General features: G+C 42.2%; 1 protein-coding gene across 4 annotated transcripts in view; it reads left to right on the top strand.

Annotated features, from left to right (window-relative positions):
• Window positions 1-560: 560 nt before the first annotated feature.
• Window positions 561-27,030, top strand: part of NTN1 (netrin 1) — a 119,446-nt gene continuing 92,976 nt past the window's right edge. Inside the window, exons 1-2 of one of the 4 annotated variants that reach the window (XM_069750637.1) lie at window positions 561-776; window positions 2,104-3,176. In XM_069750637.1, the coding sequence (XP_069606738.1) occupies window positions 2,159-3,176 (1,018 nt within the window). In that variant the 5' untranslated portion in view covers window positions 561-776; window positions 2,104-2,158. Of the gene's footprint in view, window positions 777-1,267; window positions 1,673-2,103; window positions 3,177-27,030 lie in introns of those variants that run through there. The other 3 variants (XM_069750640.1, XM_069750639.1, XM_069750638.1) reach the window with 3 other exon arrangements.

The raw sequence follows: 27,030 nt of genomic DNA, 5'->3' as shown, positions 1-27,030 counted from the left end.
AGATGATCATCTACATGCAGCCGGTCATTCACAAAGGACAGATTTTCAGTTCATAACGGTGAAAGAATCCAACTCAAGAAATCACATTTTTGGCAGCCATCAAGAAAGATCATTCACTTATTATTTTCATATGATTGTTAGATGAAATGACACTCTCTTACACACCAGACACTCTCACTAGTCAACAGTCTCTTACAAGATAGACACTCACAAAGCAGAGGTGTAGCTTGGACTAATTTTTTACATGGGGCAAAGGTTTAGCTTACAGCCCTTGGATGTGTATCAGAAATATCCTGGCATGTCCACCCAGCATTTGGGGTACATGCTTACTTTGTCCTTTCAAAAATAAAAATAATTCTATATCTCCAAACATAGGAAGATTCATACATCCAATCACTGTCACGACATTATGGGTCACCTCTCATGCCATGCAATCTTTTACCACCTACGACATCATCTCACTTAATTTGTTGTCAAGACAGACCTTGCTTACAGTCCCAGCCTCGTTGCAAGAAGCAGCCCCCTTTGCCTCCAGCCTCCGTCATGATTGACACCTCCTCATATCCATGCAGGAAATAAATGCACAAGACAGTAAAGAGCAGGCAGAACCCTGCAGACACTATGAAGACCGGCAGCCCCAACCTTACCAGTAACTACTTCACCTCTCCCCATCCAGCCTCCACTAAGAGGGACAAATCCTTATTCCAAGCAGCCTCTACCAAGATAGACACAGCCTCTAATGCCTATGGCCTCTACTAAGATAGTCACAGCTCCTGGTAAGATGCATGCAGTCTTGTGTCCAAGTAGCCTCTCATACCTACAATCTCTCCTTAGACATTCCCAGTCATTCTTCTCAACAGGTGACAGTGCCCGCAACCTCCACCAAGTCATACAGGACTGCTGCTTTGTCAACATTAACTCTTTCCTTTTCTGTTGCCAAATCATTGATGCCTTCTTTCTTTAAATCCTGTACTATAACTTCTTACTTGAGATATTCTCATCCTTTTTCTGTCTGCCCCATCACTTCTCACCTTTTTTCCTAGTTGCTTTGCAGTTGATCCTTTACTTTTGGTGCTCACCTTATCTGTAGGCTCTCCCTGTCCCCTTCTGTCTGACACTTTCCCTTGGCGAAAGCAAGCCTCCCTTTACTCACTCCTTGCTTCTACCCTTCACAGCCTCACTCCCCCACCTCTTCTTTTTTTTCACCTCTTCTCCCCTCCTCTTCTTCTTCTGCATGTGAATCAGTTGCTTGCAGCCTTCCCTGCCCAATGTTCTTCTACCAGTGGGTGTCGTTGTAATTCCCCCTAATGCAATGTCATTCCTTGAGATGACCTCAAGCCAAACAGTCTGAGAGCTTCATTCACTTTCTATAGCAAGACAGGGAGAGACAGTCACCAAAAACTTCTCATCTGTGCAGAAGGATGTGAGGATTCACTCTGCAGATTGGCTGACTCTTCTTATCATCCTCAATCTCCAAAGCTCAGCTGCCCCATGCTGCACGTCCTGCCCCGAGCAGCAACCAAACTATTAGTCTCAACTTCTTTTTTTTCTAACTAGTGCAATTTTTATTTTTTAAAACTTTTTTTTACCCCCCTATTTCCTCCATCTCATAATTTAATTCTAAGGTAGTGCATTTTTTTCCTATAATTACTCTTTATTTGCAGAATGCTAGGTAAGAACCCTCCCTTTAGCAAAAGAAGGTGTAACATATCCATTCCATTTTAAAGCCCATATATATATATATATATATATATATATATATATATATATCCAGTTTGTGTTTTTAAACATTTTTATCTTTTGTTTTTTTTTAATTAGACAGGACTTTTATGTTGTCATTTTAGCTTTGTTTTAAATCACTAACTTTGGCAGATTAAAAGAACTTTTGCAGGATGTCTTTTGAAATTGTAGCTTTTTTTCTTCTTCTTCTTTTGGATCCTTTCTGCTAAATGATGTCATCTCTGTTTGATTTTGGTTGCTAGTCTATTTCAGCTATTTTTACCATCTGTTTTTAGTAACTCCTAGGTGACTAAAATATTTTATATTATCATTTTTTTTCTTCTTTTTTTTCTTTCTGTGTTTGCCTTCGTTTTTTTGCTATAGGAGTACAGGCCAGTGGAAGGATCTGTGGTCAAGGCAGGGTTAAACTGACTCGAAGATGATGCTGAGAGGGCACTTTTTGCTGTTCCTGCTAGTTTCTTTGTCCTGTACTGCTCAAGAAAGTAGAGGAGGATATGGGATGAATATGTTTTCCATCCAAACAACACAGCCTGATCCATGCTACGATGAGAATGGCAACCCTAGGAGATGTATTCCAGACTTTGTAAACTCAGCTTTTGGGAAGGAAGTCAAAGTGTCAAGCACCTGCGGGAAGAACCCATCAAGGTATTGTGTGGTGACGGAGAAAGGGGAGGATAGATTCAGGAACTGCCATTTTTGCAATGCCACGGACCCTAAAAAAGCTCATCCACCCTCTTTTTTAACTGATCTCAATAACCCCCACAACCTCACATGCTGGCAGTCGGAGAACTTTATTCAGTATCCTCACAACGTCACCCTAACGTTGTCCTTAGGAAAAAAATTTGAGGTTACCTATGTGAGTCTCCAGTTCTGTTCTCCGAGACCTGAATCCATGGCCATCTTCAAGTCTATGGACTATGGGAAATCTTGGGTACCATTTCAGTTCTACTCAACCCAATGTAGAAAAATGTACAACAAACCCAATAAAGCAGTCATTACTAAGCAAAACGAGCAAGAGGCCATCTGCACAGACTCTCATACAGATATGCACCCACTCTCTGGTGGCTTGATAGCCTTCAGCACCTTGGATGGTAGACCCTCTGCACATGACTTTGACAACTCCCCAGTCCTTCAAGACTGGGTGACTGCCACAGACATTAAGGTTGTATTCAGCCGTCTTCACACCTTTGGGGATGAGAATGAAGATGACTCAGAATTAGCTAGAGACTCTTACTTTTATGCCGTTTCCGACCTTCAAGTTGGGGGTCGGTGTAAGTGCAATGGACATGCCTCGAGATGTGTCAAGGACAGAGATGACAACCTGGTGTGCGACTGCAAGCACAACACTGCTGGACCGGAGTGCGACCGTTGCAAACCTTTCCACTATGACAGACCTTGGCAGCGAGCGACGGCAAGAGAAGCCAATGAATGTGTGGGTGAGTAGACACAACTTGCTGTTCGATCGGTTGGATTGTAGAAAGAGTTGAAAGTGGTAAAAGGACAAGTGCACAAAGTTGTGTCACTTCTTTGTGACACTGTGGGTCGCTTTACAATTTGTGACCTAGAATTCCATAGGCTTGGATACAGAAAGGGATGTGATAGTCAGTGTTGACCTTTTTTTCTTGTCTTTGTTGGTTTGTTGGCCTTTGCAGCCTTTGTGCCTTTAACAAAGTGTATATTAATGGTTATTGCTTGCTTACACATTGTGGCATAGATGAAATAGCCCTCGGCAGCTTAAACATATGACAAAGATCTAATAATTGCCCTTGGTAACCTGCTGGCAATAAAGAAACAAAAAAACACAGAAGAAGTTACCGTCAAACTTCAGACTTTGATTCCGGGTATCGTGATCCTCTTCTGGCTTCTTATCTTGTGTTTTGCAGCTCAGGAGAAAATTAAATTTCATTGAATGTCTTTCTACTCAATTTCCCAGTGATGTCAGAATGAATCTTTTTATCCCTGTCAACACGCGACCGATTCCAGAAATTTGGCCCAAACTCGCTTTTAAAACGCTGCCTGGACAGCTGCAATTTCTCCTGGAATTGCTCCACGGTTAGTTAATTAGTTAATGAGCCCATGGAGAAAATTGCAGTGCAAGTGATACCTTTTATTGCCTGACTGAGTTGGGTTTATATTGCAGCGAAGAGTTGGTAAAGGCAGACTCAACCATATAAAAGTATACTGTCCGGGACTGAACCATGAGAAAAACGAGGAATAAACTCCGATAGGATATCGCTTTAGAAAGACTAGCTGTACTTTGTGATATTTCGTCTCATCAGGTCTTAGAAAACGTATTCAATTTCTTGTCAATTTCCAGTCCAAAACTTTTTTACTTACATTACATTAAACAAGGGTGGCAGACGATAGATATGAGGATAGAAAATGGATGGATGGATAGAGAGATGGATAATAGATAAATACCAAATGGAACATAAAAGCATAAAATAGGTGCAAAGCCCTCAAGGTTATCACCAAAACCTCTTTTATCCAAATCTAAAAAATGGGGTCAGCACAGTCAGAATGTGAAAAAAATTGATTTTAAGCGGCCCAGGTATGACTGATTAAAATATGTTTTCTCACCATCTGACCTTGGAGGGCTGCCCCTATTTTTTCAGATTTAGACAGATAGATAAATGCGTGATAGAGGATACATAACTGAGTAGATAAATGGATGGACAGATTGATATGAGATAGATAGATAGATAAGTAGGTAGATAGGTAGGTAAAAAGGTAGGTAAATAGGTAGGTAGGTAGATAGGTAGGTAAAGAGGTAGGTAAATAGGTAGGTAGATAGGTAGGTAGATAGGTAGGTAAATAGGTAGGTAGATAGGTAAAGAGGTAGGTAGATAGGTAGATAAATAGGTAGGTAGATAGGTAAAGAGGTAGGTAGATAGGTAGGTAGGTGAATAGATAGGTAGATAGGTAGGTAAATAGGTAGGTAGATAGGTAGGTAAATAGATAAGTAGATAGGTAGGTAAATAGGTAGGTAGATAGGTAAAGAGGAAGGTAAATAGGTAGGTAGATAGGTAAAGAGGTAGGTAGATAGGTAGGTGAATAGGTAGGTAGATAGGTAGGTGAATAGGTAGGTAGATAGGTAGGTAAATAGGTAGGTAGATAGGTAAAGAGGTAGGTAGATATGTAGGAGAATATGTAGGTAGATAGGTAGGTGAATAGGTAAGTAGATAGGTAGGTAAATAGGTAGGTAAATAGGTAAGTAGATAGGTAGGTAAATAGGTAAGTAGATAGATAGGTAAATAGGTAGGTAGATAGGTAGGTAAATAAATAGGTAAGTAGATAGGTAAATAGGTAGGTAGATAGGTAGGTAGATAGATGGGCAGATGAGTGGACAGATAGATATGAGAGATAGATGATTGATAGAGGATCGGTAGGACAGATGGATAGATAGATATGTGATACATATATTCACACATATAAGTAACATATGATACTTCCACACCGCAGATAATCAGCTTTATTTTGATGCCTGCTGAGATTTTTCCTTCGGGCAATGTTAATCCTCCTTACATTTCCTTCTAATTTCTCTGTCGGGGCAGTTCTTAAAAAAAATATTATATGTATATATATATATATATATACATTTTCCACATCATAAATAGAGAAAGTGAGGTTTTTTTTTTTTAAATCTTTTTTTTTTAAATCTCATTGGAATTTAGAAGGTAGAATATTTCAACCCAAATTAGGAAAAAGGAAAACAAAATTCTTCCAGTCGCGTCGGATAATAAGTCACATACCTGCACTTTCCCAAATTCTGTTATTTCCGTAGCCAGAAAGCAAAGCAGGGAAACACTCAACCATTTACCATATAGACCAGATTTCAAAGTAATTCCCAGCGATAAAAAACGCCAAGAAATTATATTTAATATACTGACAAATTGAAGACTTTAAAAAAAAAATAATAATTAATCAGAAATCACAGTTTTCATGAAAATATTGAATTCCTTATATTCATTTTTTATGTCTTTGCAGCAAAGTGATAGTAAGAACAAAAACATTGGTGTCACAACTTTACATTTTTTTATTTCTTGTTTTTTTTTTTATTTTATGTAATTTTTAGTTATTTAAAACTTTATTTAAAGTAAAGAATACACCAGACACATTAATCAGGAGGCAGAATCGGCCCAGCCTCGCCGTTATAATCTTTTAATAGGAAATTCCCTGAGCCATGAACCGTGATTATGAGAAAGGAGAGGAAGCTATTAGTCAAGAGGCATCGGAAGTGACCTTTTTACTTTTTTTAGTATTATTAGCCAGAGAGTTTTGGCCACTTTGAGACTTTTTTTTATGAATTACGGTACATTTTTCCATTCTGAACCTAATTCTAGAAGAATTATTTTTTTTAAAATTAATATTAGTATGATAGAGACTCCAATATACTTTTTATGCAAGTTAATCACCCAAGCCTTATCCTTTACGGCATTTTATATACGGGTTTATCTATTTTTATACTGTACAAATAGATCATTATATTACATTGTGGACCCCTGAGATGTGCATTGTGTTCAGTCTTGTGGTCAGTGAGGCAGCTTAATATCTCATTTACACTTTTCTATTTTTCTTATTGGGCACTTTTTCTTTATCTTTTATTTTACTTTATTTGAATGAATATATACATATATTTTTCTGATCGATCACCGATGTGAATCTTATATTTAGAATATACAGTCTAGCCTCCGTGGCGGATGCGATGTTGTTTTACGGTAATGTTACACAGGTCGTATTCATTATTGTCATCCTGCAAATTACGGCTTGTAACACCCACCTGCAAGTCATTAAAATATCGCTGTCGCTAATGACCTAATTGTTGTGTAAAATTGCCTCAAGATTTACAGTATTGCCTGAGAAAAAAAAAAGTCCAATAATTATTACCGTATTCAGAGCCCTATGAAACCCCTGACTGAAACGCGTGGTATGTGCCCATTGTGGATGACAGAACCATACTAATCAATGGTTGGAGGTTTGTGTGTCACATTCTGGAATATGTCAGATGACAAAGATGTGTCCTTAATTAATACTTCTGCGTATCCCCAAATGTGCGGCGCAAGATATTAAACAAAAAATAGGGAAAATAAACCTCTTGTGATGCGATATGGATGGAGACTGAGATATAAATTAACGCATTTCAAGAAGAAAAGTTAATGGTGGACACATCCATCTGGATGCACCCGAATTTTGTTTCCGAGCACCATTTTTTTATATACGTGAAGCAATCGATCGTTCCTGTTTGATAAAGATCCAAAATACGTTAGCGCAAATGTATGGAATGTTTTCAATTTGCTCCTATTAAAAAATAAATAAATAAATAACCAAGAATTGATGTTTGGCTCGGCTCACGTCTATCGCTCTAACGCGAGAGAGGAAAAGACATGTACAGTACATAAAAGTTTATGGACGTATTTCGTTGCTGTCCCACAGGCCGTTTAGATCTTATAGTGTCCATAAAATATTTATAGCGAACGTAGGACGCGCGCTCACATTTACAACTTTGTCACTGCCGCTTTTACTGCGCAACCATAAAAAAAATTGATGTCTGCAAGAAGTGATATTTTTATTGTCTCTTTTGGTAGAGTCGATCGTCCGTGACCAGACAGGTCTACATCTGCCTTTATCATCTAATATAAGTGGCTTTCCACCTCTACTCTAGTTAGTGGAAAGCCCAACATGGAAGACTTAGGATAGACCTTGCCCAAAGCTTCAGGCTGGCATTGCAGCCTGATATGACTCATAGCTTTCTCATAGCTGGTCCAATACACTGTGACCTTGCTAGAGAAACATTGCGGCTTGGCAGAGAAGAAACTCAGGCAGTGGTGGGTTTTCCCATGTTTTGGACGCAGTACTTGGTGTTGATTACTTATGAAGAACATCAGACTTTTAGCACTAGATCACATGTAACTTGATTTTTGTAGCATGTTTGAGTTTCATTAAAGGGGTTGTCTGGTTATAGCAAGTTATCACCTATCTGCAGTGATCGGTGGGAGTACGACCACTCCTGATAAGCAAAACAGGGAAGTTTTTCACTGTAAAAATACATATGTGTCACCTGCTCTGCATTAATTTTTGATAAGGTCGCTGAGCTTTGCATTCTACTTTTTCCAGCAGCCCCATAGGGAATGAATGGAGGCAACCCCGGATTCCGCACCAGCATATAGCACTGATGTAAACCAAGAAATGGTGCCCTGTGAATTTGGTATTTTGTATTACGGACGTTTTTCAGCCACGTACTTGATAATCTCACATTTGTGAATATTTTCTTTCCTGTCTTTCTGTTGTATAGGAATGCATTTTTTTATTTTTATTTTTTTCCCATTTTCCTTCAGTTTCATACTGATTCTTCATCTGGCAAATCGGCGTTGAGGGAGAAACAGATGGCCACTGTCAGCTCCATTGAGAACAAGTGGTATAGAACAGCGGTGAATAAACACCGATGTCATCTGTCAGAGATGTAGCGGGGCTGACACTCACAGCTCAGTAGTGTAGCGGGAGGAGATGCTGGGGAGGATTTTGTCCTGCGGATCATGAAGACATGTATAGAAGTGTCTTAAAGGGATAGCAGGATGCACTTTAAAAATAGGTCATCAAAAAGTGGCTATTGGACTTGATTAGAGAATCCCTGTATTGTCAGCCACAACACAGCACGCCGACCACTAGCAACGCAGTTGGGGCGACCGTCTGTTCATAGGGTCAAAATATTGGGGCTGGTTAAATATTTGGGTCAGGAGGAATGAAAGACCATCTAAGGAGCAATTAGGCTTTGATATTTGGAGGATTGTACGCCATTCAGCGACTTAAGTTGCTCCTATGCAGCTCAAATATCAGCGCTCATTGTAGTTGGGCTTAGACATCTATTGGAGGACTGTATCGGGTTTTCAGTAATTGGCGTTATCACATTAATGGGATTTTACTATTGCAGGCATCCAGAGAAAGTTTTTCTGCAGCCATAACTAAATAAAAAGACAGGACGTTCCCTGCCTGTAGAAGGTGTGGAAGGTGGAGCTCATCTGCCCTGCGAAGTTCAGAATTCCTCTGCATCGAAAAGTGTAGTCAACTAAGTTTCTCCAGTATCAGCTACGCATCTGCCAAAAAGATGATTTTGTTGGAGTTCAAACCCTATAAATGCAGCTGCCAGAGAATTTGGAACATCCAAAATTAACGTGGTGTAAACACAGTCTTAAAAAATGTTTAGTCCTGACCAGCAAGTGAACAAACAAGCAAAGCACACATTCGTCGACTGACTGGTTAATGCTAGCACTAAAATCATGGTTGGTGGCAGCACATCTTTCTGTGTGCTGCTCACAATATGAAGACTGTATGGTGTGCGAACATTCCTATTACCCAGTGGTCAGACCCATACAGTTTGCAATGGATAGTGTAAAAGGGTCTTGAACAAGTGCTGGTAAACTTGTTACACTGAACAGATGCGCTGCAGACTCGGCTTTCAGTCAACTTGCCGGGGCGTGCTTACAGCCGCTGCTCACAGTATAGTGAGAGATGACTGAAAGCCGGCGGCTCCCAAGAGGAAATAAGCTAATTTTCTCCCAGTAGCTACACTTTTATTAGGCTGTTTGGAAGCATTGTAACATACTTTCCTGCAGATTAAGCCAATATCTGAAGGTAAAGAACATTTTTCAGGGGTGACAGCTTCCCTTTAGGAATTACAATGCACCTGGATAAATTAGATCCTATATGATTGATTTGTATGGGATCTATTTTTTTTCTCCCACACCTATAGACTTGAATAGGTGAGCCTCATGTGAAATAGGGAGATTAATTCTGCAGCTATTTTTTTTGACATGCGATCATTTGAGCCACCCATTTGAATAACTCAGTCCAAGTGCTGTCCGTGTAAATCAGTTTTTTCCATGAACCAAAAATACATTTGTGTGATCATAGCCTCAAAATTAAGGTTTCAATACAACAACAGAATATGTTGAAAATCTTCTGCAGCCTACAAAACAACTGCATCTTGGGAATCAATTTCTTTTTCCAGAAATTACCCAATATATAAAGCCCAAGCTGCGCAGAAGTGGCTTAAGCAAGGTTGTCCTTCTCTGGTAACAAACCAGGGTTCAAGCCTCGTTGCAATTGACGAACGTCTACAGAATGAGCAGAGGACACAGACGTATCAATATAGACGTCAGAACTCCCCATAATTGTTCTAAGGGTGAATAGTTCTTCTGTTACTCTTGCTTCTTTTTGTGCTGACCTGTATCATGGAGAATGTCCAGGCGGGTGGATCCTTTTCTATTTCCTGTATAATCTATGATTATTAAGCTCATGCATCATCAGTAATTTGTTGTAACAATTGCTCGGGAATGCCTACAAAAGGGTTAATTCAGCCCAAATCCTTTGAGGTAACACAGCGGTCGAACAGTTCTAAACATCTAGATATTTTCTGGCAGGAAGCCACCAAACTGGAGGAGCCAAGCATACCTCTGCCGAAATGAGGTCTAGATCCAGTGTCTTAATGTACCTGAAGCTGTAAATCACTGAGGAGTGTATGGCGGAGCTCACTGTGGGGTGACAGGACACCGGAGGAGGCTGACAAATCCCAGCTTATTGCCTATTGCTTTAGTCTGTATTGCAAAGTGTATATCGATGAGAGTCTATGACCGTGTAAGCGTTGGGTGGGCTTCTCTCCACAACAGCCTTATAGACATCCAGTGCATCGAGCTAATCTGGATGTTCACAAAATCTTGGCTTTTGTGTTTCAGAGGATTGTTTTTCTAGTTCTTATTGTAGTTCTTATTGTAGGACTGTACAGGCGGCCATACTCGGCCGACTCTTCCATGCACAGGAGCGCTTGCTTGGGTGAGAGCACTTTTGTTCTCCTTGAAAAAGCCTCCAACTGACACTTCAGCCGGCAGCTTACGTCCAGGAAAGCAATGAGATTCTAAATTCAAAATCAGTCGACTTTTGGCAAAACCTGTCGATATTAGCAGATTTGGCAGACGTTTGTCTGATGTGTAAGGGGGCCTTAACTCTCTGTTGATGCTGGGGTACCAGCCTAGGTGGAAACTGGGAGCAGGACGGGTTCACCTGTCCCTAACATGTACTGTGGCCTTCTTTTTTGGAAGGATGGAGAAAGTCTTGTTTGTGTTCTCTTCTCTGAGAGAATAGTTTGCGATAATTGTGTACTAATTTTTTAAGTCTGGTGAAGAAAGCATGTCCTCACAGTTTCAAAGAATACATTGTCGCCCACAGCTGAGTAGGTTTTTTTTTTAATATGAGCTACCTTGACGAGTTTTGAGATGGAGTGGCAGCAACTAAACTCCCAGCAGTCGGAATGGTCTATTATTTGCTACCTTGATAGCCCAAAGGCGTATTTTATTTTTGGATTCTTAAATAAGTCCCTGCAATGGCGGATATCCCCACATCATGGTGCAGAAAGTGCTTGGGCTTTTTCACAATCCTCAGCTGCTATTTATTCCATGTAGAGTGGCACAGCTTTTGGGTCAGGTTCTTGGCTACTTCTCGGACATTATTTCATTGCATGCCCTGCGGAGTGGTCAGGCCCTGCGGAGTGGTCAGGACAAGTGGGACCGCTGCCGTGGCCACCTCTGTGGTGCAAATACCCTTATGATTGTACAGGAGAAAAACAAAATCTCTACTATTTATGATCCCAGTAAAAGCCATCAGACCTTGTTGGAGCCCAGAAAGATTGTGCTTTAAGAGGTCTCCTGACATGTCTGCTCCAGTAGATAATTGTATTCTCCATGAAATGCCAATTCTAGAGCATCTTTTCTTAGACCGCTGTGTTGTGCTGTTCTACGGTTAATTCCTCCTGGATGAATTAACAAGTAGGTATTAAAATTACTTTTGTCAAGGGTGTGTTTCCCTGTAGTAACTGACACTGGCAGCACTTATTGGCTGATTGTTGATTACCATTTACTGGTATGGCCGGCTTCACACATCCGAGAAGCATTGTCCGTACTCGGATGGGAATTCCCGGCGTGGCCGCAGGGTCTCCAGACCTGAGCTAAGTGTTAGGCCGGTGTTGTAAGTCAGGGCTCAGATGGAAATGCCCGGCCTTACCAGGTTTACTGACCTGAGCTAAGTGTTAGGCCAGTTTAATAAGTCAGGGCTCAGATGAGAATGCCCAGCCTTACCAGGTCTACTGATTTGAGCTAAGTGTTAGACTGCTTTAATAGGTCAGGGCTCAGATGGGAATGTCTGGTCTCAACAGGTCTACTGACCTGAACTAAGTGTTAGGCCAGATTAATAAGTCAGGACTCATATGGGAATGCCCGGCCTCACCAGGTCTACTGACCTGAGCTAAGTGTTAGGCCTGTTTAATTCGTCAGGGCTCAGATGGGAATCCCCGGCCTCACCAGGTCTACTGACCTGATCTAAGTGTTAGGACGGTTTAATTCGTCAGGGCTCAGATGGGAATGCCTGACCTCACCAGGTTTACTGACCTGAGCTAAGTGTTAGGCCAGTTTAATAAGTCAGGGCTCAGATGAGAATGCCCAGCCTTACCAGGTCTACTGATTTGAGCTAAGTGTTAGACTGCTTTAATAGGTCGGGGCTCAGATGGGAATGTCTGGTCTCAACAGGTCTACTGACCTGAACTAAGTGTTAGGCCAGATTAATAAGTCAGGACTCATATGGGAATGCCCGGCCTCACCAGGTCTACTGACCTGAGCTAAGTGTTAGGCCTGTTTAATTCGTCAGGGCTCAGATGGGAATCCCCAGCCTCACCAGGTCTACTGACCTGATCTAAGTGTTAGGACGGTTTAATTCGTCAGGCCTCAGATGGGAATGTCTGACCTCACCAGGTCTACTGACCTGAGTTAAGTGTTAGGCCGGTTTAATAAGTCTGGGCTCAGATGGGAATGCTCGGCCTGACCGTAGGGTCTCATATACAAAAAAATGTTGCACTCTATCGTGCCAAAGCATGTCTGATATGAAATACATGAAATATGAATAGCAAAATGGCTTTTGAACATTAGGAAAAATATTTGAGAGATGCTTTGCACAGGATTTGGCCAAATAGTGTGAGCCCATCAACCATCGTCAAGGTGGTCTCATTAATCTGATGGGTCCCTGACCTCCCTGTCTCATAGGCATATATCAGGTAGTTAGCTCAGGTCAGGAGGCCTGGCGGTTAGGCCAGGTATTCTGATCTAAGCACAGACTGGCCTAACTCTTATAACATTTGTAGTTATGTAAATTGTCTCTTTAGAGAGGAAGAGAACTGACTTAGGATAATAGCCAAACCAGAATCTCAATTTTCAGACACTCTGTTTCGGGGTACTGCCCCTCGTATCCTAGGTCATGTGACAAGGCTCATTAAAGGGTCGACATTGACTTGTAGGATTGCTACCTTCCAATAGGGGGCAATAGATTTCTAGTTCTCTTCTTCTCTGAAGAGACAATTTGCATAATTAGCATATTTCCCAGAGGAGCATTGCGGCTTTAAGTCTCCTCATCTCAGCATGCTTAGCATGTCAATCTCTGTAAGGAGAAATGATACTTCTTGGATAACATTTATAGTTGTACATTGTTTTTTTTTCCTTCAACGATCCAAGTTTTATCAGGAGAACTAATGGGTTGTCGTTTACCCCTTAGTATGCAATGACAAAAAAGCCCCTATAAGGAGTGACATTTACTCTATGAATGATCCACACATCATACTGATTTTGTGAGTATTCTACTTTACCCACAAGATCTGTAGAAACTGCCTTGATTAAAGAGGACACTGATCCCAGCAGTTTACCGGTTTAGATGACACGGTCAAAAGTTCCTTTGGCATCTAAGTAGTTAGTGAGAGAACGGTGATTCCCTATATTGGCACATTACCCTCACCCCCACCAGGCAGAGTGCCAATGCATTCCCATGGCAGTTGGGGGGCTAACAAATGATCCCAAGTCGCATGGTTCCTATTAACAAAAAACTATTATAACACTTTAAGAAATATAAAATATCTAACAAAAAATGATCCTTGAAGTCATACTTTCATTCATCTGTACAATCACCCAGTCGTGTAGATGGAAAAAAAAAATCGCTGCATTTCTACGGCTCTAACCTGAGAACTCTGGACATTTTCTCGCTCTCCAGCTGAGACCGTGGACGTTGGGGCAGCCAGTGCACACCTGAGCCGGGACCTGACCGAGCCACAAAGGGCCTTTATGTAACCACATGTCAGAGTACAACACAGGAGCTCCGGGAAAACCTTTTATGTGGAGTTCTCTCTGTTGACACGGCCCAGATGTTCATTTGATGATCTTATAATACAGTAATAATCTATAATCTCTCCATCTCTTCTGCAAGACGAACACTTCTCTTGTGCAAAATATTGGTCTGATGATAGGATTGGAACTTCAGGCTGCTGCATCCAATCCCCTGATTGTGGCAGAAAATCTTGTACTCTGTGTCTTGGGGGGTCCAGACTAAAGGGAAATTCCCATGATGAGTTTTTGATGTTGCTTTTTTTCAATGCCCCAAAAAACGTTCCAGCAAAGTGGATGGGATTTATAGAAATCTGCAACATCAAAAATCCTATGCACGCTTGTTTGTTTGTTTGTTTTTCCTGGCAGAATTTGAGAACTTCAGCATTTAAAAAAAAAAAAAAATCTGCAGCATGTCAATTCTTATATGTGCACACGTTGCGGATTTTGCTGCAGATCCGCAGCGGATTGGGCGCTGCAGATTCGCAGCAGTTTTCCATGCGTTTACAGTACCACGTAAACCTATGGAAAACAAAATTCACAGTGCACATGCTGCGGAAAAAAACGCTGCATTGTTTATTCCGCAGCATGTCAATTCTTTGTGCGGTTTCCGCAGCGGTTTACACCTGCTCCATAATAGGAATCTGCAGGTGAAATCCGAACAAAAAGCGCAGAAAAACCACAGGAAATCCGCAGTGCGGTTTACCTGCAGATTTACCAAAATCAGTTCGGAAAAATCTGCAGAGTAATCCGCAGCGTGTGCACATAGCCTTTCAGTGTTTTTGCACCATTTTTTTCCACCCATAAAAAGCAATGAAAAAGTGAAGAAACGCTGCAAAGAAAAAAAACACGCAGCAGACAGGTTTTGCTGCAATTTTGTAGCATTTTGGTGAATAAAACTAACATTATTAAGCATATACTGTAGACAAATCACATGTAATTCGCACCTTAAAAAACGCTGCAAAAAAACACAGCAAAACTGTCAAGAGAGCAGTTTTTGGCTGCAGAAAAAATGCTGGTGTGAACATAGCCTTAGAATAATCAGGCATATTATATTTCAATGCCCAATCCTTTTTTTTTTCTTCAAGAGAAGAAATTTTCTTCTTGAAAAAAAAAACACATGCTACATGCAGTTGGATGGCTGATGTTTTTATACATACGGTGGATGACTTCTTCGATCCATAGCCAGGATGGGCGGCGCCTGTGTAGTGTGGTGCCGGAGTCAGCGCGTGCGCATACCACACTATGGTGACATTTTATTGAAGACACTGTGTATGCGAATTCATAGACACAATGGCAATAAAATGGCGCCAGAGATCGCGGTATGCGCACGCGTTGCTCTGGCGCCATTTTATTGAAGAATTCTACTGCAACGTCAACATAGCAGTGCACACGCACACTGCTTTGTTGACGTTGTAGTACACTACTTCAATAAATTGGCATCGGAGTCAACACGTGCGCATACCGCAATCTCTGGCGCCAATTTATTGAAGACACTGTATAAATGTACCAATAAAAATGCTTGCCACCCGAGCGTAAAACAAGTTCAGTAGCTAGTGGATACATATATATATTTTGTCTTCTATATTCTTTAGTCCTCATGCATCTACAAGACCTGAAGACAACACTGCAAATGTGATCCAACTGCTGGCCAGACATTTTCATGTCCCGATATTTCCTCACTATATCCATATTTTCCAATTAACCCTTGTGCAGTCTAGGGGGCATCATCGGCCTCTTGCAGGGGTCATATTTTGGCTTTCCACTTAGGCTCGGGTACAATCTGTTTAGCATATGAAAGGGAGTTGGGAAGTTCTTTCAGAATTTCTTTGATGGATAATGGAGGTAGTTGAGAGATTTCATTACAAGCTCTGGTAGGTCTTTTTTTTTTGTACTGGTCTTTTGCTGTATGCGCTTATGGGTGGGGCAGCACCTGCCTTTATTATATGTATTGTTAGCAATGCTGTGCAGAGTTCTGTTCTTTGCAGAAAATTATTATTTGTCCTGTGTCATGAAGCAATGAGGGCCCTCTTATTGCGGCAAACCCTCCACTTAAATAGTTTGTCATACACCGGAGGCCAGTCCCACACGTCCAGATAATTCCGATACCGGAAAAATCGGTACCGGAAATATCCGTGTCCGTGTGCCCGTGCGTTTCTGTGGCACATCAGTGTGGCACACGTGTGCCGCCCGTGTGCCCACTGGGTACCACACGCACCGTGCAGGAGACAGCGCTAAAGTTTAGCGCTGTCTCCTGCATCTGGTGCTGACACTGCCATTGATATCTTCTGTGCAGCAGCGTTTGCTGTAGAGAAGATATGAATATTCCTTTTATTTTGTTTCTTGTGTTTAAAATAAAGATCCATGTCCCCAACTCCCCTCCCACCCCCTGTGCGCCCGCCCGCTGTTCTTAAAATACTCACCCGGCTCCCTCGCTGGCTGGCGCTGCTTCCTGTCCTGATCATACCATAGACCCCATATATGCTGATTACAACCCACTGATGCCTTTTCATTGGGTCAATTCTTTAACGTCCTTCTCTACAAATTGTCCGTGAGGATTTGGAAGGGCTTGTGTTCATTGCAGGGAACTGAAAGTGATGGATCTGACACCGGAAGCCTGTCGGACATATTCATCATTTTTGGTTCTCTTGCACAGTAGAAAAATTAATGTACGTCCATAACCGCGACGCACGTTTTGCTCCTTTTTTACAGTTATGGATGGATGTGCAACCAGTGATGGAAGGGTTAACAGACCAGAGAGCTATCGAAAGCATCAATCTTTCTGCGCAACATTTCCTAGACACTTAGACGTCAAGTGGTCGATCTTCCGGATTTAAGTCCCGGCATCTTCAATAAGAAGGATTTGAGGTGCCCCTCTTTTCTCGTTGCCTCTCCCCCCCCACCACCATGTCCTTGTAAATATGTATTCTAACTTTGGTAGAGGCGGCAGACAAAAAGGAAGGAGAAACAAAAGACAAAAAAAGCTACCCGAGAAATATGTCAAATATGTCTTTAGAGACCAAGTCCAAGGCAATTAGTTTTCCCCTCAAATCAGATTAACCTGTACAAGGCAGCCGGAGAGTTGTGCCAAACCTCACTTCCTGCTTTCCCAAGAGTTTGGCATGTGGAGAGGAGAGACTTTGTGTTGTCAACAATTTTAAGAAAAAAACCTCTGAACCCTGTGAGTCGGGCAATGGGGAGGAGGAAAGAGTCCCTGGATTGCTCCTCTGATGGGGTTAGCAGGGAGGTTACACAATCCCCTTTTTTAAATAATCGCCCCTGAATTATTACTTCCTGTTCATTGCCCAGATGTATCAAGATTGTCTTCTTATGTCCTAAAAAATTGCAGGTCATTCTACCCATTATGGATAGAGCCAATCTGAGCTGAAATGCCCCATGGGAAGGGCAAAGACTGCTAATGTGATACGCTCATTATGTCCATCCATATATAGAATCCTCTCCTCCTCCATGTTGATGACAGGGGCTGTCTGTCTGTCTCATTTTAATAGCCCCTTTCTTTTTCACTACATCTATGACAGAGAAGGCTTAGCTAAAAATTGGTCCAGACCAAACAGCTTCCTTAGCAGAGAGTTTGGCATAATTGCTTGACAATCCTCTGTAAGCCAACAGACCGGACTCGAGACTGATCAGTCTTCCGATTATTGCTACAGGGATCCATATTGCGTCTCTCTCTCCTCCATGTTGTACCCCATTATTATTCTTACACTTTCGTCTCTCCCTTGCTACACGGGCTGACACTGTAGAGCTTATGGGACATCGTCCTCATTCTTAAGATGTGTCTGTGCCATTATTATAGCGACTAACTTTCTGTAGAGTGCAACTTGGGGACATAAAGCCCCTTTCCAGAATGTCAATCCCACCCAAGAGTGAAAGGCCCAGCGTGTGGTGAGGTTTTACCAGTTGAACCAGCTGATGGCCCCATATGTCACTGTGACAATGAGCACTGGCCACTGATTGATTTCCCCCATCATAAAGCTGTCACTGCCTTGTTAAGGGATGTGATTAGAGGCCAGAGGTTAGTGAGGCTTCCAGGGAAGAGCTGCAGGGAGTCTCCAACACAGAGTTCAGGCATTCCTCAGTCCCTGTTACCTGCCAGCACTCTACCCCAGACCACCATGCCCTTCACATAGAGGATGCAAAGGGGCCTTTCACTCAGTGCATCTACAAAAAAACAGGAGACAAGTCCATTTTTGAGCTTCTCAACGCAAGCAATAAATAGCCAGGTCTTTCACCGGGAAGGAACAAGCACGGGAAGGGCGGCATCCAAAAAGGAAAACCACCTATGCCAAAACATGGTCATTCATCCTAATGTTTATAGTCATTTTACTAGGCACTGCTCCTAATAGCCAGTTTCCTACTCCACACTGATGAGGGGCAAATACCCCGAAACAGCTGTCTGTGGATGAATACCATGTTTTGGCATAGGTGGTTTTCCTTTTTGGATGCTGCCCTTCCCGTGGTTGTTCCTTCCCTGTGAAAGACCTGGCTATTTATTGCTTGCGTTGAGAAACACGTGATGGTGTCTCCATGGCTTTTCTACATGCATTTGCATATTTCCCATAAGGGATGGGAGCAGTGTTCTGGATCACTGCGTTGAGAAAGACGTGATGGTGTCTCTGTGGTGTTGGATGTTTTGATCTCCCCGAGGTCATTCATCCTTATGTTTATAGTCCTTATACTAGGCACTGCTCCTAATAGCCAGTTTCCTATTCCACACTGATGAGGGGCAAATACCCCGAAACAGCTGTCTGTGGATGGATACCATGTTTTGGCATAGGTGGTTTTCCTTTTTGGATGCTGCCCTTCCCGTGGTTGTTCCTTCCCGGTGAAAGACCCGGCTATTTATTGCTTGCGTTGAGAAACACGTGATGGTGTCTCCGCGGCTTTTCTGCACGCATTTGCATATTTCCCATAAGGGATGGGGGCAGTGTTCTGGATCACTGCATTGAGAAACACGTGATGGTGTCTCTGCGGTGTTGGATGTTTTGATCTCCCCGAGGTCATTCATCCTTATGTTTACATTTTTGAACTTCGTCACGGACCAAACTTACCTACTCAAATCTATGGGCCCTATTTATTATTGCCACTTTTTTGTCTAGTTTTTGGCAGTTTTAGCCCGTTCTAAATTCTTCTTTTATTTTGCGCCTTTTTGAACCCTGCTACATGTGTTCACCATTGTGGGCACGGTTTACGTTTTCTAGATGTTTACGGCCAACTCATCAATTACGACTTTTTTGCTAAACTTTTTCCCCAGTCTTCCCCTCAATCAGAGTGATGTTATATACGCCTGAAATTTTTGCTAAAATTTTGCAACTTATTAGCAGAACGTGCCACTTTTTTTTTTCGCTGAAAAGGTACAAGCCAAAAAAAGAACCGTTTTGATTAATGAACCGTGAAAAATGTCAACAAATACCACGACAAAAAATGAAAAATTACTTAAAAGCCCCACGAATAATGACGGTATGACTCCGTAAGTAACCCGAGCAGCTCAGTGATGGCATTTTAGTTGCATCCTAGTGCTTTCCAATCTTCATATTTGAGTGATAGGAGATGATTGAGAAATCACCATCAGGTTATTTTATTTTTTTAGCGCATAAGGAAAACTAATAAAACTCTGATACACGGAGCAACAATTTGATTGTTATTTCCACAGAAAATCAATAGTGACCCACAGAAATAGCAGACAACTCACTTTCATTCGCTTCTGTGATTTTGTAAGATCTCATCCTTTTGTTTTGCACCATTAAACTTGCACAAGTCCTGTGTGAATTCATCCTAGCTCTTCCCCTAAAATATGGTTCCTGAATCCATATCTTGAGGTCCCATCGCTATGGGGGGAGGCACAATTACTTTTTTAAATTATTATTACTATTTATTTATATAGCACCATTGATTCCATGGTGCTGTACATGAGAAGGGGTTAAGGTACCGTCACACTAAACGATATTGTTAACGATATCGTTGCTTTTTGTGACGTAGCAACGATATTGTTAACTAAATCGTTCTGTGTGACAGCGACCAATGATCAGGCCCCTGCTGGGAGATCGTTGGTCGCTGGGGAAAGTCTAGCACTTTATTTTGTCGCTGGATCTCTCGCTGACATCGCTGAATCGGCGTGTGTGACGCCGATTCAGCTATGTCGTCACTGGTAACCAGGGTAAACATCGGGTTACTAAGCGCAGGGCCGCGCTTAGTAACCCGATGTTTACCCTGGTTACCATTGTAAATGTAAAAAAACAAACACTACATACTTACATTCCCGGTGTCTGGTCATGTCCCTCGCCTTCAGCTTCCCGCACTGACTGGTGAGCGCCGGCCAGCCGTAAAGTACAGCACAGCGGTGACGTCACCGCTGTACTTTACGGCCGGCGCTCAGTCAGTGCTGGAAGCTGAAGGCGAGGGACCTGACCAGACACCGGGAATGTAAGTATGTAGTGTTTGTTTTTTTACATTTACAACGGTAACCAGGGTAAACATCGGGTTACTAAGCGCGGCCCTGCCCGGGGACTTCAGGATCATTGGTCGCTGGAGAGCTGTCTGTGTGACAGCTCTCCAGCGATCAAACAACGACACTGCAGCGATCGACATCGTTGTCGGTATCGCTGCAGCGTCGCTTAGTGTGACGGTACCTTTACATACAAATTACAGATATCACTTACAGTAAGCAAACTAACAATTACAGACTGATACAGAGGGGTGAAGGCCCTGCCCTTGCGGGCTTACATTCTACAGGGTGGTGGGGATGGAGACAATAGGTTGAGGGTTGTAGGTGGTGAGGCGGTAGCTTCGGTAGTGGTGAGGAGGCAGTAGGGTCAGTACAGGCTGTAGGCCTTCCTGAAGAGGTGGGTTTTGAGGTTCCGTCTGAAGGATCTGAATGTGGCTGATAGTCGGACATGTTAGGGCAAAGAATTCCAGAGGATGGGGGATATTGTGAAGAAATCTTTGAGGCGGTTGGGTGAGGAGTGGATAAGTGTGGAGGAGAGAAGGAGGTCTTGGGAGGACCAGAGATTACGTGAGGGAAGATATCGGGAGATTAGTTCACAGATGTATGGAGGAGACAGGTTATGGATGGCTTTGTAGGTTAGTATTAGTAATTTGAACTGGATGCGCTGAGGGAATGGGAGCCAGTGAAGAGATCTGCAGAGGGGGGAAGCAGAGGAGTAGCAAGGAGAGAGAGTCGGGCAGCAGAGTTAAGGATGGACTGGAGAAGTGCAAGGGTGTTAGCAGCAAGGCCACAGAAAAGGATGTTGCAGTAGTCAAGGCAGGAGATGATGAGGGCATGCACAAGCATTTTAGGAGATTGAGGGTTGAGGAAAGGACAGATTCTGGACATATTTTGGAGCTGGAGGCAACAGGAGGTGGAAAGAGCTTGGACGTGTGGTTTGAAGGACAGGGCAGAGTCAAAGGTTGCTCCGAGGCAGTGGACTTCCGGTACGGGGGAAAGCGTGACGTTGTTAATTGCAATAGATAGGTCAGATAAGGAAGATCTATGAGATGGAGGAAAGATTACTTTTTACAGATGTTTTTTAAATAGATAAGATAGGTGAGATTCATCCAAAGTGACATATGACAGACTGCTGGGAGTTGTAGTTTTGTAAAAGGTTGGGCTGTGCAAAACAAACCTCCCCTAACTATGGCCATTATTTGGGCTGAGGCAGGAGCCCACGTTCACCTTCTCTCTCCATCTCGCTCCTGCTTCCTGCAGTGAGGAGGGACGCCAAGTCTTTCCAAAAAGTGGTTTTTCTATGAGATTTAGTGGTTTACCTCATGTTTGTGTAGCAAAGTCTTTGACATTAGTGCAGGATCAAGCTCTTAGTGGTCTTCCCAAAGTCTGCGTGTCACACATCAAAACACTCATTCATGGGGTTTCTCCTGGAAACTGGCCCCGTGCTTCCTGCTAATGGATCAGCCTCCGATATTTGCCTTCTACAGCGAGGTGTAGTTGTGAGGATCAGATCATCCGTCTACCTTCACTTAAGGATTTTTGCATAACTTTTAGGATTCACACACACTCCTGCTCCTCCTTCAAATGGGGGGACCTTCTGGGAAATCTCCTTCCAGGTGCCCTATATACCCAATTCCACTGTTTCTGTTCTGCTTCTCCTGACCACACCGAGGACTAAGAACGGAGAGAATGTAAACATCTGGTGTGAAATCTGTAAAGGGGGTAGCTTGGGGTACGGTCAGGGGTCTGTGAATAAATGGGTCAATTCTTGGGTCACTAAAGCTAAATATTTAAACAGGAGAGTTCTGCAAACCTGCAGTGTCTGGTCTGGGTTTGTAATTTTTAGGCAGTCTGGACATTAATTTTTTGGCAGTGTGGTTGGCTCTGAGGCGTCCAAAGAGGTAGTTTGGGGTAAGTCTGGGGTTTGTGAACAATAGTCTGTTCAGCAGTATATTTAAATAGGGGTCTGTAAACTGGGGGTCTTGTCTGGGTTTGTAATTTTTAGGCAATCTGGACTGAAATCCAGATTATAATTTTCCGATTTATTAATTTGGAGTATGGTATGGGGTCTATGAACAGTAGAGTCTGTAAATTTGGGGGTGTGGACTGGGTTGATAATTACGAGGGTGTCAGGACTAAAGTTTGTCATTTTTAGAGGTTCTGTTACAATGATAGAGAAGGGGAAGTAACAGGGAAGCATCAAAAGAGTGCGGGTAGCGTACCGAGCACTCATCTCTATAGGACATGCAGAGGTATAAGAATACGTAAGGTAGAGTGCCCCATAAAGATATTGAAGGGTTATATCAGATCAATGTATCCCACACTGGGCCTAGTAGTTCTCCACGAGGTATATTCATCTGAAGAGTGTGCACTTTTCAAGCTTTGTCCATTCCTTTCCCCGTGTGTACATGAGGCGCCCGGAATAGATGGTAAGCTCTTGGGATCAACGAGGAGTTGATTATGTCTCTGCTGCATAAACTGGATGGAGGTAAAGCACCTGTTTATTATGCAGATAGGGAGCAGGGAGCTTAGTGAGGGGTTACACTGTGGGCCATGGGGGGAGGTGATGGCCGTTAGGGGGGTCTCTGGAGATATCTACATTGTTAATTAACTGGAGCTGCAAGATGGTGACCAGGGCCTGAACATTTTGCTAAGCTCAGGCCATTTACACCTCTGCAGATCATGTATTTGTTTAACCAAGGTGACCTCCTTCCTCTTGATATTACTTACAGCGGGTGAACAGAGAATGGAGTAAGGGGCTTGTGCCCCTCTTGGAAATTTGCATCACTCGCCATTATCTGGCTGCCAGTAATAGAAGATGGGTGCCGCCATATAATATCACATATTATATATATATATATATATATATATATATATATATATATATATATACATATATATATATGTATATATATATATATATATATATATATATATATATATATATATATATATATATATATATATATATATATATATATATATATGTATATATATACAGTGGGGCAAAAAAGTATTTAGTCAGTCAGCAATAGTGCAAGTTCCACCACTTAAAAAGATGAGAGGCGTCTGTAATTTACATCATAGGTAGACCTCAACTATGGGAGACAAACTGAGAAAAAAAAATCCAGAAAATCACATTGTCTGTTTTTTTAACATTTTATTTGCATATTATGGTGGAAAATAAGTATTTGGTCAGAAACAAAATTTCATCTCAATACTTTGTAATATATCCTTTGTTGGCAATGACAGAGGTCAAACGTTTTCTGTAAGTCTTCACAAGGTTGCCACACACTGTTGTTGGTATGTTGGCCCATTCCTCCATGCAGATCTCCTCTAGAGCAGTGATGTTTTTGGCTTTTCGCTTGGCAACACGGACTTTCAACTCCCTCCAAAGGTTTTCTATAGGGTTGAGATCTGGAGACTGGCTAGGCCACTCCAGGACCTTGAAATGCTTCTAACAAAGCCACTCCTTCGTTGCCTTGGCGGTGTGCTTTGGATCATTGTCATGTTGAAAGACCCAGCCACGTTTCATCTTCAATGCCCTTGCTGATGGAAGGAGGTTTGCACTCAAAATCTCACGATACATGGCCCCATTCATTCTTTCATGTACCCGGATCAGTCGTCCTGGCCCCTTTGCAGAGAAACAGCCCCAAAGCATGATGTTTCCACCACCATGCTTTACAGTAGGTATGGTGTTTGATGGATGCAACTCAGTATTCTTTTTCCTCCAAACACGACAAGTTGTGTTTCTACGAAACACAGGTGTGGGTGTTGATGAGGACAGGGCTGGCGATCAATCAGTCATGATTAAGTAAGAATGACATCACTGGACACTTTAAAAGAAGGCTGGTGCTTGGTATCATTGTTTCTCTTCAGTTAACCATGGTTATCTGTAAAGAAACACGTGCAGCCATCATTGCACTGCACAAAAATGGCCTAACAGGGAAGAGTATCGCAGCTACAAAGATTGCACTTCAGTCAACAATCTATCGCATCATCAAGAACTTCAAGGAGAGAGCTTCCATTGTTGTCAAAAAGGCTCCAGGGCGCCCAAGAAAGACCAGCAAGCACCAGGACCGTATCTTAAAACTGTTTCAGCTGCGGGATCGGACTACCAGCAGTGCCGAGCTTGCTCAGGAATGGCAGCAGGCTGGTGTGAGTGCTTCTGCACGCACTGTGAGGCGGAGACTCTTTGAGCAAGGCCTGGTTTCAAGGAGGGCAGCAAAGAAGCCACTTCTCTCCAGAAAAAACATCAGGGACCGACTGATATTCTGCAAAAGGTACAGGGAGTGAAACTGCTGAGGACTGGGGCAAAGTCATTTTCTCTGATGAATCCCCTTTTCGATTGTTTGGGACATCTGGAAAACAACTTATTCGGAGAAGAAGAGGTGAGCGCTACCACCAGTCTAGTCTCATGCCAACTGTAAAGCATCCTGAAACCATTCATGTGTGGGGTTGCTTCTCAGCCAAGGGAATCGGCTCACTCACAGTCTTGCCTAAAAACACAGCCATTGAATAAAGAATGGTACCAGAATGTCCTCCAAGAGCAACTTCTCCCAACCGTCCAAGAGCAGTTTGGCGCCCAACAATGCCTTTTCCAGCATGATGGAGCACCTTGCCATAAAGCAAATGTGATAACTAAATGGCTCATGGAACAAAACATAGAGATTTTGGGTCCATGGCCTGGAAACTCCCCAGATCTTAATCCCATTGAGAACTTGTGGTCAATCATCAAGAGACGGGTGGACAAACAAAAACCAACAAATTCTGGCAAAATGCAAGCATTGATTATGCAAGAATGGACTGCTATCAGTCAGGATTTGGTCCAGAAGTTGATTGAGAGCATGCCAGGGAGAATTGCAGAGGTCTTGAAGAAGAAGGGTCAACACTGCAAATATTGACTTGCTGCATTAACTCATTCTAACTGTCAATATAACCTATTGGTACTCATAATATGATTGCAATTATATTTCTGTATGTGATCTAAACATCAGACAAACACTAATAAAAACCAGAGGGCAGCAGATCATGTGAAAATATAATATTGGTGTAATTCTCAAAAATTTTGGCCATGACTGTACATTATATATATATATATATATATATATATATATATATATACACACACATAGCGCCACCCTGAATCAAATTGGCACCAGCTGCTGCGGCCATTATTAGTGGAGGTGAAGAAGACTGCAACCTAAGGTGTATCACATATGGGATTAGATACACAGCTCGGCAGACAGTATCACACATTACAGAATTAGATACACAGCTCAGCAGACAGTATCACATGATGGGATTAGACAAACAGCTCCACAGACAGTATCACATATGATGGTATTAGATACACAGCTCAGCAGACAGTATCACATGATAGGATCAGATATACCTATTAGTAGATAGTATTGCATATAATAGGCTTACATACACAGCTCAGCAGTGTTATATGTAATAGGCTTTAATACCTGGGCTGAGAAGACAGCGCTGCACATGGTGGGGTTCGATACAGCAGAGTCACATATGATCGGCTATGTAGACAGTATCGCAGAGGAAGCGCTTAGATACACTAGTTTATCATATAGTATCACAGATATGTGAGAAGTATACATACACAGCTCAGCAGACAGTATCACACAGGGTAGATACTCGGGTTCAGCAATCTCAGCTTCTACTGCAGGTTAAGACCTGTGATAAAATTTTTCATAGTAAGGGAAACTATGCTCTGAAAACCCCTTTGCAAGTGCATGGTCTCTCCAGATTACCAGATTAAAAGGAGATTTCGGCACTGAATCTACATAGAAAACTGTGTCAAATTGGCGCCTTGTTTCAATGTAGGATGCTAAACACATCTGCCATATAGTGCCAGAAACTGAGAAAAAAATTAGTTCTCACTGCTTGTGCACTAAAGAACCCATAATCTCACTACTCATACAGTAAATAATCCATAATCTCACTGCTCTTACAGTAAAGAATCTGCATCTGTGATTATGATTAAACCTTCTTTCCTCTAGATGGAGAGGAGACCACTTGTCCCCATCGCAGGCTTAGGTGTAAAAAGATCATTAGAAAGATCTCTGTACGGTGCCTTCATATATTTATACATTGTAATAAGATCACTCCTAAACCTTTATTTTTTCCAAACTGAATAACCCCAAGTTAGAAACCTCATGTTCTGCAGTCTACCCATTCCCTTAATAACTTTTGTTGCTATTCTCTTCAATTGCCATTTCTAAGCCCAAGTACAGGATAATTAATATGTACTGTATTTTAAAAAGAAGAGTGCCCAATACTGACCCTTTTGGTATTCTACTGTTATCTGTGACCCAATCATAGTATGTTCCATTAAAAACGACCCTCTTTTTTTATCACTGTTAACTCTGTCACAAATATTTTGCTGTAGTCATTTATTTTATACACTAATCTTTTGTGTGGCACTGTATCAAACGCCTTTTAAAAGTCCATATAGATAAGATCCACAGCGTTACCCTGCTCCAGTCTGGAACTACCTCCCCGTAGAAGCTGATCGGATTACCTGACTGATCGCTCATAAACCCATGTTGATATTGGATCATGAGATTATTCTTATTGAGATACTCCAGGATAGCATCTCTTACAAAACCCTCAAAATTTTTG

Source organism: Ranitomeya imitator, chromosome 2 (genome assembly GCF_032444005.1).
Source record: "Ranitomeya imitator isolate aRanImi1 chromosome 2, aRanImi1.pri, whole genome shotgun sequence".
NCBI classification, from domain to species: Eukaryota; Metazoa; Chordata; class Amphibia; order Anura; family Dendrobatidae; genus Ranitomeya; species Ranitomeya imitator.
This window is presented reverse-complemented; position numbering and strand designations above follow the sequence as displayed.